This window comes from Numida meleagris, chromosome 5, assembly GCF_002078875.1.
Source record: "Numida meleagris isolate 19003 breed g44 Domestic line chromosome 5, NumMel1.0, whole genome shotgun sequence".
Taxonomy (NCBI): domain Eukaryota; kingdom Metazoa; phylum Chordata; class Aves; order Galliformes; family Numididae; genus Numida; species Numida meleagris.
Window position 1 is genome coordinate 7657660 of NC_034413.1, and position 18646 is coordinate 7676305.

The 18646-nt window shown below is 40.9% G+C and overlaps 1 protein-coding gene across 13 annotated transcripts in view; it reads left to right on the forward strand.

Annotated features, from left to right (window-relative positions):
• The window catches only part of ABLIM1 (actin binding LIM protein 1), a 182419-nt gene that overhangs the window by 45650 nt on the left and 118123 nt on the right, over positions 1–18646 (forward strand). For 5 of the 13 annotated variants that reach the window (XM_021399868.1, XM_021399852.1, XM_021399854.1 and 2 more), the window contains exon 1: positions 14619–14877. The exons of 3 other annotated variants lie outside the window; for them this stretch is intronic. In XM_021399868.1, the coding sequence (XP_021255543.1) occupies positions 14634–14877 (244 nt within the window). In that variant the 5' untranslated portion in view covers positions 14619–14633. Of the gene's footprint in view, positions 1–938; positions 1118–1875; positions 1994–2621; positions 2780–12586; positions 12678–13944; positions 14014–14618; positions 14878–18646 lie in introns of those variants that run through there. 5 more of the 13 variants (XM_021399857.1, XM_021399866.1, XM_021399861.1 and 2 more) reach the window with 5 other exon arrangements.

Consider the following 18646-nt stretch of genomic DNA (forward strand, 5'->3'; position numbering starts at 1 on the left):
TTGTTGGCTGCTGCACCTTGGGTTTGCCTGCTTTCCAGGCTGACTTCCTAGGGCATGAGTGTTACAACTGCTCTGTCCTTCCCTCTCACTTCATTTCAGTGAATAGAACCCAAAGATACTAACCAGTGTCTTAGCAGAGGAAAGAGAAGGAAAGAAGAGAGTGCAGGGTTTAGGCGGTGTAGGTGGAAACTGAAGATATGGAAGCAGTTAAGGAAGACAGCTTTAAGCTTTGATGGACAAACTGAAGGAGACAGAGAGGAGCTGGGAAAGCTGACAAATGGAAAGGAACTGAAAGTGTTTCTGGCAGCGGTGCTCCCAAGAGGATGTTACATGCAGGTAAGGCAGACCTGATGGATTTTGAGGATGTTGGACGCAAATGTGTCAGAAAAAAAGATTCATTAATTCAGCTGCTTATGGAACAGTTCGTGCAGCTGCGTAGAAGGAAGTGCCTGGAAGTTTACACTTGTAGTCAGCCCAATTGCCTGTGTCCGGGTGGGATGTTATGGGAACCTGGCGAAGATGCATGGGACTTTGGCTATGAATGCTCTAAGTGTTTATGGAAAGTGTTAAAACAGTGTCTCTTTGATCCCCGTCTGACTCTTTTACTTAGGTGCAATATATTCAAAAAGGAACAACAGTGGAGTGAAGATGAGGCACAGAGTAAAATAGAAGTAAAACAGTCATAGGACTAAATTAAGTCTGCTTGTAGTCAGCCTTTGTGGCAAGCCAGGATCCCTTTGCATGCATGAAAAAGCAAGCTGTCAGTAATATCAGCTGCTTGGAGACAGTCCACACATTGAAATATACCACTGTTTGAAAGACAACATACTATGGTCTTGATGATGAACGGAATATCTAGAGGAAAATACTCACTCTTCCTTTAAACTGTTTGGGAACACGGACACACCTATTTTGCTAGGGCCACTCCCTTTATTGCTGCTCAACCCAGGAAATATTAGGAGTGAAGCCATAAAGTGAGCAATCTCTGAAGGATCTCTGCTGTTTCTCTGGCTTTTCGTCTGTTCAGTGGAAGGCATAGCTTCTAAGCACCAGAAACGTTACTGCTTGAGAACACAAATGGAACTAGAAATTCATCAGAGCTCCGCAAATGGCAAAGGTTTGTCCTGGGCTATAGCTCTGCTATGTAAATCTCTACTGATAAATTACATAGGTTAAAACATTCACAGAACATTGGTTGTTGGCTTTTAGGGGGAAAACAGTTCTGCTGGACTGAAATTTGCGTGTTTCTTGGTAATTTTGTTCTTTCTTTACTGGTTGAGCAGTTGAATACCTCCCACTTTGGTGTATTTTATGAACAGTGGACTTTGTTACATGGCTGAACAGTGTGTGCATGTGTCCATGTGCTTCTCCCCTGGGGTGGATTTTTCAGTATGAGGAGTGGAGCACAACTTGGTGGAATGAAATGGACTTGTCCAGCTCTGACCCCACGTGTATGTTTGTGGGATGCTCTTCATTTCTGTTTTGCAGTTTTTCTGTCTTGTAGGTAAAGATGATGACAGCATGCTATTGCTGTGAAGTAGGTTCTGTGTAGAGAGGTTTGAATGCTCTTTTGTAGCAGAAGGTGGCATAAAAGTTCAATGTATTGTTAATTAATGCTTTGAATGAAAAGCTGGTTACTTGACCTGTGCTACTGAGGGCAGCTTGCTTTGGAATTTATCGTGAGGAAACACTGCTGTACAATCTGTGACTTACTGACTAAGCGCACCTATGAGTTCTTGGCTGTCCTGCAACTGCCTGTCACTCCTGTTTGCTTTTGCACAGGAGGGCAGGCAGCAGGATGTCAAGCAGATGTTGCTGGCAAGCAGAGCTTTTTCCTTGTTAAAAGGTGCCGCAGGTAGGATGGAGCAGCTCATATTGACGTGCAGCAACCTGCAGGGAGTGAGGAGGAGATAAACTCCAAGTATTTTGCTTCTAAACACCAAAAGGACATTCAGCACACTTCTGGTGGTAATTTACAACCAAGAGATGCGAGGTAAATGCTCTGCATCCAAGAGGCTGCAAATCTTAATTCATTTCTTAGTCATTTCTCTTTTTTTATACCAGAGTCTTAGAAAAAGGTGAGGGAAGAGGCATCATTATAAAAAGATATATTTAGCTTTCTTAGTAACTCAAGTGTGGGTAGTTAGCTTACTCTGTTATGCTTGGACAGATTCACAAACCTCCCAGGACCCCATTAGACTTCAGGGATTAGAGCTGGAAGAAGTAAAAGTCTAAGTTTTTTTCTTTGTATTGTCTAATCCAATATTCATTTATTTAAAATAATATCTCAGAGATGTCATTTATCTGTGTGGGTGTGGAGTTTAAAAATGTACCGGTAGACATACTTGTATAAATCTCTGAAAACTACCTACTTAAAAAAGAAAAAAGTTTAAAAAAAAAATCAAAAACTGTCCAAATTCCCTACCTGTTTATAACAACTGTTTCTAACAACAAATGTTTCCCATTGCTAATTAGTCTTTGTAGGCCAAACACTTAACCTAATGCTGAACTAGATGTCACAGTTCTATTTCTGTTTTGTCTTTCAGTGTTTACTGAATTAGGTGTGCAAAATTGCTTTTTCCTCATTTTCTTCGCAATTTTATTTCTAAATTCTATTTCAGATTGATTGCAAGAATTAATCCGTACAGAAGCGCAAGTTGATAGCATTTGGTTAATATTGGCTGTTTCTGTGTTGCTGTGATGTGGGAGGCTGCCATGTCATTACGTGAACGTGCTGATGAAATGAGCATCTGTCCAAGTCCAGTGGGGATTTGTTCTGGTGAGGTTGGGCTGGATATCTGGTTCTCCATTTCCTGAACAGATACATGGAGAGCAGGGGAAGTCTTACTCATATCTCTGCCTGCTGTGGCTAGTGCGGACAACCTCCTGTGTAAATTCAGAAATCTCTTCTCCCTGTTGAGGCCCTATCAGATAAAGTCCTGACTACCATACTGGTAATGCACGGGAGGGAGATGGATGACTTCTTCATGTTTCTCTAAGTACTGGTGCTTTCTGTTCCCTCGCATTAGGAGGAAGTTGAGAGTCTAGCCCTAGAAATCTTACACAGAGAGAGAGACGCCTTTTAAGATACAAATTTGTCATTTCATTGAAGACATATTGTTTTGTTTTGCTTTATTTCTGGTTTTAATCACTTTCTTGTACTGGCTGTCACCTTATAAAACAATGATCCACTGATTCTTTGCTAGATGTCTATTTTGAGTTGGAAGGCCTGACGTTGCTCTGATGGTAATCCAGTAAGCAGCTGGAGAACTGATTTTTTTTTTTTACTTGTTCATAATCAATTAACTGAATCTAGGACTTTGATTAATCCTGGGATTAACTGGGAAGGTTTGGATTCCTTAAGAAGCATAAATCTGACAGGAAAATCAATAAGAGAAAACCCCTCCAAAACAATAGGTTATCTTTTAATTCATTCATAGATAAACATGAAATAACTAGAAGCTGCCGACTAGTTTCAGTTGGAAAAAATGCACAACATATGTTTATAACATAAGGTTCTCTACTGATAAATCCTGTACTGGTCAGCACTGTTTTAACTGATTCATCTGAAAATATTGCTCAGTGCTGCTCGAAGTGTTTGATCCATCAGTTTTCATTAGCACAGCCTGACAGGTTGGCTGACATGCTTACTTTTGCTAGTAGATGTTGTTGTTTTCTTGCTATTCTCAGTTGCAGAACTATTCCTAAATCATACCAGAGCAAAACTCCTACCAAAAAATAGAAGACATGTGCAGTGTAAATACCAGAAGGAGTGATGAAGCTGAATTTGAAAAGTTTATACAGGGGAAAGGGATCTTTTGTCACTAGTACCTGTCAGTGAAAAATCTGTCCATTAAATGAGTGCCACAGTGGTAATGTTGGTAGTGTCAACACAAATAAACTAAGCTCTGTGCTAAACTGAGGGAGTGTCTGCAAAAACAAAAAGCACAAAAGCCACACCAAAACAAATAGAAAACTCTGATATGTGCTAGTAATAGGTGGTTGCACTCTATGTGAGCTGAGGGACTGGACCTCCCATTGTGGGGTAACTGTCTAGATGCCATGTCTAATGTATTGTAAACAGTAGGAAGTACAGAGAATCCGTGATGATGACCAAGAATGCAACAATAGATTGTCTCTCAAAGATGACAGGGACCATCTTGACTTTAAATTGTGTTTTAGTTAAAGTGTATTTTAAAAAACAAACAAAAAAAAAACCCCTTTTGATTAGAGTTAACTTGCTGGAAAAACTGTTTTTTTTGCTGGTTTTTTTAGTAGCCCAAGACTTATATGACCTTAACTGCCAAAAAAATGCAAACAACAAAGCTCAGTAGGTGGTATACAGTCAAGCAATGGCAGGATAAGATCAAGAACTTACTGCTATAGAAATACTGCTCTAAATCATTGTTGCAAATATAATACAGTACGTATTAATCCAACAATCAACATTGTGGTCTTAGATTCTTTGTAGCTGTTCCAGTTAACTCATTCACCATTCCTGTGGCTTGTAATACTACTAGTACAATTTTCACAGTATTGTAAGACTTTATTTCCTATCTTTTATTTCAAAATTTTAAGCTTGCTGGATGTCAAATCCCCTGCACTTCTGTTGTGGGGTCAGGACTCTTGATTTAGTCCTATCATCGAATAACTCTCGCAGTATTCAATAGACATGGCTGCACAGTGTTCTACATGTCAGGGAAATGCTGTGCTGTGCTGAACAGTATTGCTAAAAAACAAACAGGCTGTATCTGTCTTCAAGTCAGGGACACGTTTCTCTATTTTAATGTCCTGGAAGTTTAGTGTGTTTCTGTGACCGCTGCTTTTTCTGTTGGTGCCAGATTACAAACCTTATTTGAGGAAAGATTCCTCTTAACTGTCTAGATGAAAAAAAGATGAAGTGAGGCCAACAGATACCCAGGAGGACCGAAACCTCAGTTTGCCAAGTACAAGTAGTTATGTTATACGTCATTTCATGTCATGAATAAATGGAACTAAACTCAAATTATTTTCCCTGCCCTATCAGTGTACTTCCAGAAGTGCCCAGGCCTCATCGCCGCCAACACGGATCGTGGGCCCGTGTGAGAAGGCAGCTGCTGATGGAGCCCTCATTGTGCTTACCTGACAGTTTCTCCGTTTTCAGCATGGCTTGATCACTTGTGTGTGTGCATAGCTGATGTGTAAACCAGAAGATAGTGCTGACCATAAGAGGAAGGGTTCAGTGGTGCTGTAGGATTTATTTAATTACAAAGCAAAGATTAGTCAACACAGCATATTTAAAGCTGCTTTTAGTAAGAGTGTTGGCAGTGGATGAACCGATCTGATGTCATTTCTGGCATCCCCCAGCAGCGCCACACTTTCTGCTATATTGAGAGGTAACCTGCTATTCTTAGTTTTATTTTTGAGAGACATTGACAAAAACTTTGTAGCAGCTCCTGTTAGTTAACTAAATTAGCCCTTGTAGCAGGGAATCCCTGTCAATGCTTTGCTGGAGCTAGCGGAGGGCAGTATGGCTGCAGAAGTTGTCTTTTTAGAGTTTTGCTATGCTCCAAAAAGGACTGTGGTGTTGGAAACCCTGGGAGTTTGATGCAGCAACAGAAATATACATGCTGCTCTGAAAGTAATGCTTCCTCTTTATTTGCATGGAAACTACAACAGATACAAGGAGCACAGTCGCACTGTTTGATAGAGAAAATTTGCAGCTATGAAACACTATTTTTCAACAAAGTCACCATCAATATCTGTGCATTTTCACCAGCAGTGAACAAGAGCCGCTGCCTCACTGTGCTCACAGCCACTGCTTGGTCTCCATGAACATTCAGCAAGTGTCAATGACTGTCAGTGAGTGCCACTTTTTCCACGTGGAGGAATTCGTCACACCTTTGCTTCATATGCACTTCAGTATCAGTCATCATTTTGTCAGACGGCCCCTCTGCTGCCATCTGTCACACAGCAACAAAATGTAATGGAATATTGGTAGGAAGGTTCAACCTTTGCTGCCATGCCACCATCATCTGCCTCTGGTATCATGGGCCAACATCATAACATAGGAGGCATTACTTTTGGAGCAGCCCTCATACTTAAAGCCGTTTATGATGATGTACTGCTTCTGCACCTGCAGTAGGAGATCTGCGGCTCAGAGAGAGTGGGAAATTTTCAGCAAAGATATTCAGGAAGTTCTGCAATGATGTAGGGAAGGCTTTTTCCTCTGATTTAAGTTCTGTGTTCAATGTTTGAGTGAAGTTGCTGTGGATATTTCTGTGATCATGTGACTAGTCGGAAGAGAGAGTATAATAATATCCAGTTTATTTTAGTACACGACAAGAGGAGCGGTGTTTTCTTTGATCTCATGCTGACAGCACATCCCACTTTAAAAAGATACAGGAAACAAATACAAGGGTTGAAAGAAGACCAGGGGTACAACTTTCATCTCTTTCCTTCCCAACCTATCTCTCTGTCAGTTACTATGAAGTCTAGATTGTGAAGAGAGCCTTACAGAGTTTCTCTTCTCAGATGGAAGAAAAAATGTCGAAGTTCAAGACAGGCAAAGGGAAGAGTCTAGTTAAAGGAGTTACATTTGTCTTGACTGACTTCCCTCATTTGCTACTACCTTTGTTATTATCTGAGTAATAGTAATGACCACAACTAAGTAGAAAAAAATAAATATTTTAAATGTTTTTCCACAGCACTTATTGCATCTCAGAAATCAGTCTGAATAAAAATACCTAAACACTATTGAGGACTGAAAAAAAAAAAAACCAAGTAGTTTCCTACTGAAAATCTGAAGGCGTGCCAGCTTCTGCCAGGATCCTCTTTGTTAATTATTCCCTAGGGTGGCTTAGGCTGCGTCTCTTTAACTTCAAGCGTACTGCATGGCCCCAGGAAAGTCGGGGGATTATTTATAAGGTTGGAGGTACGTGAGCACTTGAATAGTGTTACTGAATCAGTTGCTCAATTTACAGAGTCTTAGGGGCGCAGCAGTTTTAATGTTTGTATTTCATGTGGCTCCTGCCTACAAAATGACATCAGTTGTCAGCAATTACAGCTGTTGTTTTTTCTACCTCTATATAAAAAGGATAACTCCTGCTATGTTGCAGTGTTCTTAACATTATAGATCAATAGAATAGTCTTTAATTGTTCTGCCAGAAAATAAGATGCTGAGACACCTTGTCTTGCAAAAATGCAATAGACTGATCCATTAATGCACACGCTGACATTTTATGTCTGAAAGCAGTCAAGGATGGAGATTATTTTTTTTCCATGACTAGTCGAAATAAACATTTGATAAAATGATAAAATTTGATAAAAGTAAGGTAAATAGCCTTGGTTAAATCCTGCCTTTATTCTCTTATTTGGTAGAGAATTCTCTAGGGAAATGAGCGCTTCTGGTGTTAAATAATGGCTGCAATCTATTGGAAAATCATTAAGAAATGTAGTAATTAAAATGGAAGGTAATTAAGTTCAAGGAAAGCACTCAGCTATGCTTTGTGTGACCTCCTTTTTTACTGCTGACCAGATACTTCCTAATGTTTTTATTATCTGTGCTGCTTCTGTAATTTCCATTATCAGAGAACCTGAGTGCTGCAGTCTTTACTGTACCCTCTGCTGCAGGTGGCTTCAGGGACAGGGAGCAACGTGGGGAGCAGCAGTGGCAGAGCGTGGGTCTGGCATAAGGATGAGCAGGAGGGCAGTGGGAGAGCAGGGCCTGCGTGCTTCTCACATTCCAGTCTGGCACTCTAGCTTGTCAGTCTTACTTTCTTACTATTAATCAAACCAATTATTAATAATTTGAATAACTGATCACGGAAGAAGATACTCTGGTAGCTGTGATGGCATTAAATGCCTATAAACGCATTTCAGGGACCAGTATTTATCTTAATGTAACATCCTACCTGTTGCCTTTGGTCATTAACAAAAGAAATAAATCAGTATTGCAGGTGCAGTGTGACCGAAATAGCACTTCATTTCTGAGTGGTGGACAGGACAGCGTGCACTTGAAACAGCAGAGAAAAATGCCTCTTAGTTTGGTTCCTTTGTCAGACCAGTTCCAGTTCTGAACATACGAGCTCTCCGCTTTCTGCCTCCAGAGAGTGCCCGTTTTGAATCACAGATTGAGGATTTAGTTGCTTGTCTCTGCTTTACTTTTCAGCCTGGTTGGAGAAATAATTTTTATAATGAAAGTCAGTAGATAGAAATTTCCTGCAGAAGATTGAAAACTTTCTGGTTTTCAATCCTTTTTAATCCTTTTAGTGGATTTTTAGAATATTTCAGTTGGTGAGTTTGTGAATTACATGGAAAGTTGTTTTGTTGTTGTTGTTGTTGGTTTGTTTTTTTTTACGCAGGATTGTAATGTGAAAAGAGTTCATCAGCTTAGCAGATGATTTCTTAAAACAAATAATGTTTATTTATTTGCAGTTTTCTTAGTGACGGTGGCTTATCCAATATAGAAACCGGGTGGTTGTGAAATTGATTTGAACCATTCTTTCATTTCCAGTGGATGTGTACCTTTTATTTGGGATTTTTAAGGCTTTCAGAGGTAACAGACAGTACTTTGCTAACTGTCAATATTTTTCCCTGTACATCATGTAAATATTTCATTTGATGATTGATTTTTTTTTTTGTACACTGTTTCAGCCCCGATAACTCCACATGGTGGAGAATGGCTGTTGTTCACTTGTCCAAGAAAGAGGTTGATTAGATTTAATCTCAAGAGCATTGTTTTTGTATTTTCGTATGTGTTATCTTTACATGCATTGCTTCACTGAAGGATAAACCTGGGGGACGCTGGGGCTTAGGAAGTGAGTCAGATTCAGTTTTGGAATGGACCGCAAAGGGAAAAGCTTTCTCAAGAGCCTGTTATGCTGTCTGTCCAGCTTTACAATGCTCTGCAAAGCTTGTCTTTTGTTATTTAAGGCTCATGTGCCATGAAAGTTATCATACGTAGTTGATAACAGGAAGCTAAGCACAATGCTTTAATTCAGCTGAGAGATTTTGCAAATGTCATCAGTTGGGAAAGGAAATTGTCACCATGTGGTCTTAGTTAAGTCCGAGATAGAACTGTAATAGTGTTTTCTTTTTTTTTCTTGCTGACATATTGTACAGAATACATAGAGGATAAAGCAACCTTTTATATGTATTTTGCAATGAACACCAAAAACAAATCAATGAATAACATAATCTTTGCTTTCCTATTTCTGAATTAGTTTAACAGAATAGCTTGTGCATGCAAATCTTGCTGTTACTACTACATAGTAATCCAGTTTGCATTGCAGCACCTTGGAGATCCCTAGATGGACTTTCAAAAGCTTAGTTTGATGTAGCAAAAGATTATGCAAATGTAGCTTCATCATCTTCAGTATTCATCCTCAGTATTGCTTCTATCCTTTGATATGGACATTCACAGATTTCATAAGTTCTTCAGCACTGTATTATGTATATGTGTGTACTGCAAAAACAGTTGTTTTAGATAGAATTGGCGGATTAATTAGTTAAATGTCATTTATAATAACAATGAAAATGAAATCTTGACTTAGCAGCTTGATAGCAAGTGTATATGGCAGACTAGTGCTCGTTTGGGCTGCTCAGCTGAGTTGTAACACCAATCATTTTACCTTTGATCTCACTTTAGCCCTTTTCAGTTAGCCTCTCTGCTCTATTTTTGCCATTGTAGAGCTGTCCTGTGTATTTTTGGTGTTAATTCTCTCACAGATTATCTTACCTAAGTCATACGTAAGTCTGTTGGTTGAAACCAATGAACTATAGACCTATGGATGTAAAATTCATATATGGATCCTTCATAGCCAGTAGCTATGAAAAACAGCAACACCTCTGAGTTGTTTCTTAAATATATTTTATGCTTTTATGGACAGGCAGTGGTTGAAGTAATATTAAATATGAATGACTATGCTTTTTGATCTGTTGTTAAATTTACATCCAGGTATGCTAGCAAAAGAGGGACAGGGACATGAGCCCTACCACTGCAGTCGGCCCAGAGGAGGACTGCTGAGTCAGTTCTCATTTATTTTATTCCCAGCTTTTGACCGTTTGCTTTATTGTTGAGAGGTACCCACTCCCCCACACTTTCCAGTGGAAGCAGCATGGGTTCTGAGTCTGTTCTTTGCAAATGTACGTGGTGGGTTACTTTTTTGGTTTCTCCTTGCCTGCTCATGTTAGGCAGGTGAAGATAGCAGTGAGATTGTATTGGCTTCATGCTCCAGCGAGGGAGCTGGCAAAATACGCTGTTGCTTGTGGCCACGGTGCCTTAGTTCTTCTGAAGTGCATTGTGCTAGAAAGTGACAGAAAGTGATGTTAATGTCTGGGCTCTTATTACTTTTCATCCCCAGCATTGAGGAGCGGTGCATGGTAGCTTATGAGGGACTAGAAGTGTTCTGCCAACAGCGGACTCATCTGCCTGCTGGAGTGTTATCACCCTGCAGTAATGGTGGCCATTCTATTTTTGTGTTGGAGCTGGATGGATATTTTAAGTGTCTCACTGACAGGAGCGCAATCCCAATAATATTTCACATTGTGCAGCAAGAGCATGGATTTTATTGCATTTTGGAAATAATAGCTGTAAACTATTGGAATGTAATGACCTGAGATACCTTTTTAAGGACTAAAACATGATTACTCCAAAAGCCACAAAGTAGCTTTGGGCTGCCAGTTTTCGGAGCTCAGCAAATTCTATATAGTGTCTGAATTATTGATGGAGATGAACTGGAAGAGAGAGCTCTGTAGCCTTAGCAGTCTCAAGCAAGCAGTAGTTGGTTGGTTCTGCAGAGAAAGGCAGCTCCTTCTGAAGCAATGAGTGAACCGGTCCTTGGGGAGGAACCCTACGGTGAGAATGGCTTGTGTCAGTATGCTCAGAAGATGACTGCCTGTTTTGGACATTTAGGTAAACTAACTAAAGATGTGCATGTGGATTTTTTGGTCTCCATTATGTCAAGGAACTGTTTTGTCAAGCTTGTAGCAAATGGCTGAGTGTACATCACCTTGCAGTTTTCAGTAAGTGAATTGTTTGTGTCAAAGGTGAAAAACCAAGCTGCATGCATGGCGTCGTTTTGCAAGAAGTAGAAAGCTTTTGTTTCCTTTTTGTCTGAGAACTCAATCTTTTGCTTTCTCTCTTGCTGTTTATTTTAAAGTGTTATTTGGGGCTATCTGCCTCTGTAACAAGTGTGCTACCCTCTGAAGCGGTATGAGGAGGAAAAAGGAAAATTTATTTTTGTTTTACCTTGTTTTCTGTGGTTTTGTTTTTTTTATTTTTTTTCTGTGGAGGTAGGTTCTGCTGAACTAGGATGATTGACTGATTTTTATTCGTTTTTCAGTACCAGAATAAAATCACACTGAAATGTATCAGTAGGAAGTTTAGTTGTGATGACAAAAGCTATTACAAACAGCACAATCTTGTCTTCTACTGAGCTGAATGACCGGTTTAACTCTGAATGTGGCTCAAATGGGAGGGCTATCTCTTCTGCTGTTTTAGCCCTTTATGCCTAAATTTTGCTATTATTCAGCAGAATTCTGTAGCAGGTGCTTGCTGTATGTTGTGCAGTTTATTTGTTGATTGCAGTTGTAGTTTGCTGTTACTTCTATTCTAGTAGCTTTAGTAGAGTAGTCTAATCCTGGTTGTATGTTTTTTGCCACAGGGCAGCCTGTTGTTTTGGCAGAGTGAGACAGGGTTGAACAGGAAATGGTCTAGAGATGGAAGGAAACATTTATAATTAAAATATTTATAAAACTAGTAATGAAATCAAATATTTACAGTAACTAATTTGCCTAATTTCTGTCTCATATCCAGTCCCTTGAGAAATGTCAGTCTGAAAAGCGATGGTACCTGCAGCTGTGCTCTGTGAAGGCTCGAGCCCTCAGCACTGAATGCTCAGAGGAAGCATGGCTTTGAATTGGCAGTGATTTTAAAATATTTTAATACTTGGCAGATGCTGAAGAAATTTCTTCAGTGCTACTTCTGGGCTGGGACCGAGGGGTCCTGAGAATATATTGCAAGAAACATGAGGACGAAGTTGTGTCCTTGTGCTTCCTGCTTTCTTCTGTTTCCCTTCAGCAAGGGCATTAGAAATCAATCTCTTCCATTTAATCTTAGGGTCTTAACGAAAGTGGCAGGAGCCCGCCACTGTCTTTGATTCTGGCTGAAGCCAAATCCTAATGCACAAGATTGTCTCAGACATTGACAGCAATAGTCAGCCAGGAAGGGGAGATCAGCAGAGTATCCTCTGAGGAAAGGTGACCTTATTTCCAATAATTAATATGCTGAACGTTTCTATGGTGACATGTTTAAGTCACAGAATGCTTGCCTAAACTGCAGTATACCCATGGCCCCCCACTAACCTCATGAGTTTTAATGCTGGAAGGAGACTGGATTGTGGTTCAGTGTTATCCAAGAGGTAAACGTACAGAAACATACCTCCACACGGGTAAAAGCATGAGTAGAGGCTTCGTGTGTCTTTTATGGTGTATGACTGTGGGAAAGGAGTGCAGTTTGTTCTGACAAACACCACGTAACAGCTCATACTGGTTTGGTACGTTTTGCATTAGTGGCTATAACAACTGTCTAGGTACACAGCACTGAAAGGTGGCAATCAACATGGCCAGAGCAGAGAGCTGGCAGTCACCCAGGTTGGTGCAGTCAGTGAAGGACAGGCTTTTCTGCTACGTTTTAGGTAAGCAAACTGTCACAACTGTTGCTGGAGTTGATGAAGTTACTGCAGAGCGCACCTGCCTGCCCTCTGAGAATTCAAGTGGCGGCAGAGTTACATCGGGTAAACCCTGCTCTTGCTTCACCTGCTCACCTAGGGCAAAGTTCTCCTTGTAGTGCTGGTGAGGTTGGGTGTTTGGCACTGCTTCTGTCAGATGTCTGTAGCCCGTCAACATCTTTGGCAGTGCTCTTTCGCTGCACTGAGATATACGTGTGCTCTCCTGTGAGTCAGCCCTCTGCTTTAAGCACAAAGTGGGGATCCACCTTCGGCTGAAGGGGTAGAAGCTGTTGTTATTTTAGGAGATCTGCCTGCTCCACTAATTAGCTGTGGTGTGCAGGTCGGTAAGTTGAGAAATCTGGGAGAGACTGAAAAACAGCCCAACAGCTTCATTTCTTGGGGGAAGTACGTGAAAACACAGCATTTGCAGAGGACTGTTCTGATGGCAGATCTTATAAGACAGAACTCTAACCACTGCATGTGTTGAGCCAGCTCTTCCTCAAGTATACCTTAGCATCACCCCATTAAAATGAGTGCAGTGTGTTGATGTATACTGGCTTTGTCCTACTGCACCCAGGACTGGTTATATAGCCCAGGGGAATGGCTGTGTTCCAAAGGGAACTGTGATTTTGTGCTTCTTCTTGGTATAACAGAAAAGTCCTGCTACTTAAATAATAAAAAGCAAATGACCTCATGGGAAAGGAAAACGGTATAATAGTGGGTGATGAAAGGCTGAGTTTGTGAGGTGGTCTGTTCTTTTTAAAACAGTGGATAAAAAAGTCTTCTCTTCAGAGCCTGTCCCCATCAGTAGATAGTGCTTGAACTCTGGGTTTGGGGGGAAGAGTTTTTTCACCTGATTTAGCAAAAGCCTTCCTGGAAGCAGTGCAATTACTGTACCAAGCCATTTTGCAGCTGTACCCAACTTCTGTTTGTTAAGGGGGATTGGCAGCCTGGGCTGACTATTGTCTCAGGGAATGCAGCAGAATAAGGAATCTGAGGATGGCCCAGAGCGGAGGACTTGTCTAGAGTCCACCTGTAACTCGCCATTCCAGATGATGAATGTGGTTTACTTTTTAGTTCCCTTTAATCTTTTGCTTTGGAATTTCCTGTGACTTTCCAGTGCCCGGTTGATGATTAACTCTGCCTTTATGCAGGGAGAAATATTCATTAGATGATTAGATTAGCAAGCCACTGGAATTGGATTAAGGTAAATACTTCTTGTAAGTGAAGCACGAAGAGCTGGCACAGTATCTGCAGAGCTTCTCCTGTCAGCTATACAGGAAAGTGGAAGGGAAGAGAGCTGGTGAGCCAGTCGTGAGTAGTTAGGGGAAAGCTTAATTGCTTTTGTGTGTAATAGTCAGTGAAAGCTGCGGACAGGATTTCGGCAAGGAAATCTGCTTATGAAGTAGAGTCAGCCAGCCTTTATACATTCCATCAGAGACAGGCATGCTCTACCTTTTGTCCGTAGCACACGTGCAGACCTGACATCAAAATGGGGGCATGGTAGATTAAAAGCACAGATGTGCATTTGTAGCTTATGATGATGATTCCTCCCTAATAAGATTTTTATCAGAGCAAGAGTTTTTTTGTTTGTTTGTTTTTCAACTAATCCTCTTACATACCTCAGATAAATTCTTTCTCTTGTCCTGAATATTAATCTGATTTTCAAATACTCTTTATGGTTTTGCTTCAGACTTTCGCATTCCCAGGGATGAGTAGCAACTGATTACAATAGTTTTAGATGGCAGTCACCTGATCAAGCATACTGTCATAATCTCTTGAAGATAATCACTAAAAATATATCTTCCTTAATCCCCTTTGCTGGATAAGAGAAAAAGAGAAGGATTGATAAGGACAGTGTGCCACCAGTAGTAGGCTGATTGGGCACTGCGCGTTGCTTTCTGTAGCTTCTTCCCGATAGAAATGCCGTCTTTCCCCATCCTAAACAGCTTTGGGAAGCTGTGTGGATCAAGTAAAAGTAAAGAATTGGTGCTGGAAAAGGTGAAATACAGAAATTCAGTCAAAAGGATGTCAGTTATTGAGGACGGGGATATTGCAGAGGTCTTGTATCTAATTCCGAAGCAGAGCTTACTGAAGCAACTGCCCTACTTGAATCCAGATGACTACTACTTGTGTGAGCAGTTATTTGGTGGTCCTGAGGATATGGGTAAGTGAGGACTGGCATCAGATCATGGTTTTTGTTCAGTATACAGATATAATTGCTTTACAGCTAGCTTCTTTTTTTGTGTGTAGCAGCAAGATGCTTTATGACAGCAGGTGTGCAGTAATATTTTTAGGTACCGACAGGAGAGAACAAGAATTTTTTTTTTTATAAGTAGAATCTGAGTAGTAAAAAAATGGATACAGGCACATCTCTCTCTATGCAACTGTCTAGGGAAGAGAGAGGCATTAATCTGCAGAAGTACTGAAGCTAGAAATACACCTTTTGAAAGCACAGCATCATATGGTGGTGTGTTCCAGACTTTTCCTAAGGGTTTTATGAAACTCTGTTCCCTTTTGTTTTAAACCTATTGCCAAGTAGTTTCAATCGAAACCGCCTCATTTCTGAATTGGAAGACAAGCTTAAAGGTCTTTCCCTGTTCATCTTATCGCCTGTAAATTTAAAAATATTAATATGACATAAATATGTAATATATCTATGAACCTGAGAAAGCAGGTATCATTCTGCCTTGTCACTCTCCAGTGTTTCACACTGGTATTCTGGAGAAAACTTCTACAGACGCTTCAGGAGTTTTTGTGAAGTCCAATTTAAAATAGAAAGTTGAATGAGCAGTGACTGTCTGTGTGATCAGTCCATGTGGGACTCCAAAGAAATGCTCTGTGTTTGTGGCCATCTTTGTGCAATTTTCTTTTAATTTGTATGGGACGTAAATCTCTCTAGAAATATACTGTTGTGCAATTCTTCACTAATTTATGAGTATTTAGAGAGATAGTAAGGCAGGTTTAGTTAGCGTTATTTTATCAACCTACAATTTGGGTATTAAAGGATGGGTATTATGGTCCTGCTTTCCAGTGGTGTGGCTAATGCTGGCTGAAAAGTTGCAAGGTATCTGGTGCCTCGGCTTTGCTGAAGTTGCAGTGCAAGTGGAGTCAGAATCAGCTACTTAAAGCAGAAGTAGTGAAATGCTTACTGAAAAGGTCCTGACTGTAAAACCTGTATTGTGACTTTAAGATAGAAAACGCATGAAGCCATTTCTTAGGCCATGTGACTGCTTTAGGATTAGGGTGCTTCAAGTACCAGAAGATTTAGCAGCTTATGTATATGTTCCCGAAAGACAGCTTGCTGTCTGTATTTGGCTTTACAAATGGAGATTAGAAGTCACCCTATCCAAGTCATTTGGAGACTCACCTAATATTTTGCTTGCTCCTCATAAGTGGAATTATAACCGCCAGAAAAGGCCCATTTCTTACGGTTTTGGAAGGTTAGGAGTCTTCTCACAAGTGCAGAGCTGTTTAGTATTCAAGAAGTGAGTCTTTGGAGTCTCAGGGATTTAACCTGTGACATGCTTATGCTTATCACTCAGCATGAAACTCTGTTGGTTTCATGGGGGAAGGCTGGAGCATCACACAAGTTAAACGGTGGCATGAAGTGGACAGTTAGGGGTAGTTTAAGACTGAAGAAAACTTAAGAGTCAAAAGTGATTTTGAGTCACTCGAAGGTAAAAGCAGAATGGGAGTCCTGGGTTTCATTTGGCCATCAAAGTCTGCTGAGCAGCCTTTGCTCCCGGTTCCAGGAGAGATGGTGAGGGGCTGCTTCCCAGAGGGAACTGCCAGCACAGTGGTTTTCTGCAGCCAGACCTCTGCTAGCCCAGAAGACCTACTTAAGCACGTGGCTGGGAGCCTCTGGAAGCAGGACTCCCATACAAAGAAGGCTGTGTAAAAATGTCTGCTATTCACAAGGAAAGTTGAAAGCTGGTTGCAAAATAGCAGGGGAATTTCGAAGAGAAAGTTGACTTGGAGCTATATGATGTTGCTTCTTGTCTGAGATGCTGTCATCTGTCATTGTACTTGATTCCATGCGCAGCCTTTCCTCTTTTCCTCCAGCCTGAATTCTGTTTGATTCAGCAGTGGCATACACCTGAGGGAACGGAGATATGTGCCATATTATCTAACTGACCTCCTGCGTGAGTTTAGTAACTGTTTATATAACAGTCTTAATTTAAAGCAATGCTTGTGAGAGTGGCTGCTTGTGTTGGGTCAGTCGGGTGTAGAGGAAGACAGACAAGCTGAGAGAATGAGGAGGTGGGGGAGTTCAGAGTATGTGAAAGGAGATAAGTGGTGAGCCAAGAAGCAGCTTGGACTGTTGCAAGAACATCTATAAAGCACAGAGACCCTGTGAAAAATGGAGCCTGTGGAAAAGGTCCGTGTGTAATCTTTGCAGGGATGGGGATCCACATGGTTAAGTGAGGAATCACAAGGAGGTATGGCGTTCTTGAGAGGATTTGGCTGTACAGACTTGATATAGAAGGTCCAATTATAAAACACTAGCTGCAGCATAAGCATTTGAATGAATCCACTCTAAGATCCAACACATCATCTTGCTTGCATCAGTAGGGTTTTCTAGGGGTGTTATAGTAAGAAAACTGGAGAATAAGACACCCATGCTGTCAGTCCCCAGCTAGGGAAACAAACAGGCGTTGTTTTGTGCCACATGGCCATTTTCCATGCCGAGTACCAAGGTCTCCCTGAAGTTTCTTCATCACCAGTCCCTGTTGTTACCTGGAGGGAAAGAAGGAAGATGCAAATTGAAAAATGAATTTATATTTTAATCCTTCTCCTACCTGCTAGTGGTGCTCCAAGGAGCTCCCTGTGGCATATATACTTGATATGACCTGTGGCCATAGAATTTTAATGGTGCTGTATGGGCCTGTGAAGTGTCCAGAGCTAAGCAATGTTGAGTGTGGCAAGTGGTGACACGAAAGAGAAAAGTCCAGGTTCTGCTGGCATCATAGTAGCTGGCACTCTTTCTTTAGATGCTGGCACGTGCCATGCAGGCTTCTTGTGTGCTTTGGATAAGGTGCTCTGCTTCTTGATAGCGTTTCAGACAGATCGCTTCAAGTGAGTGATCGCTCCTGGCCTCAATCCCAATAATATTGTCTTTATAAAGTTGACTTATATGATGGAATATGGAGCGTGCCTTAAAAGTTTGCGGTAATCCAGGGCTGAGAGCATTATGTTATTCTCCTGCAGAACAATATCTGAATTCAGAATGGTCCTGGTAAATAAGCGACGTGATTTGAAATCGTGCAGCTGAACTTCACCGAATACAAATCTGGAATGTTGGACTTGCACAGATAAGAGATGGAAAATAACAGTACTTCAGAAAAGCATATAGAGAATAATGATACTTTTCACAATATGAATAGAAATCAGTTGTATGAAACTGCTGCAAAAAAATCTTATTCTGGAATGCGATAGCAGGAGATAGTTCCTTGTTTCTGTGACTGAAGTGGCCTCTGCTGGGTACTGCCTGTGGTTTTGGATATCACACGATATCCAAAGATACTGATAAACAGGAAGAAAACTAGCAGAAGGCAGTGAGAATAGTAAGTTTAGGTAAAAAGACTTTTGGGGAAATATTAATAGAATTAGATTGACTTAATTCAGAAATGTGGAGATAAGTGAGGGGTTTAGACAATCGTCAGGTGTGTTAGGGGCTGTCACACGGGGATGTTCTGCGTTGTTCTGGGAAGCACCGCATGAGATTAGTGGCGTTTGCAGCAGGGAAGATCCCATTTGTGTAACTGCGTAAACTTGACTTTCTGTAGATGCAAAAGCAGAGAAGTGGAGGAACGGTTTGCCAAAGCATATTTTGGAAACTTTATGGGGGTTTTTATGAATGTTGCGAAGAATCTAGGTGCTTGAGCACAACCAGCACGTGGCTATGTGATCTTCTCTTTCTGTGATCACAGATC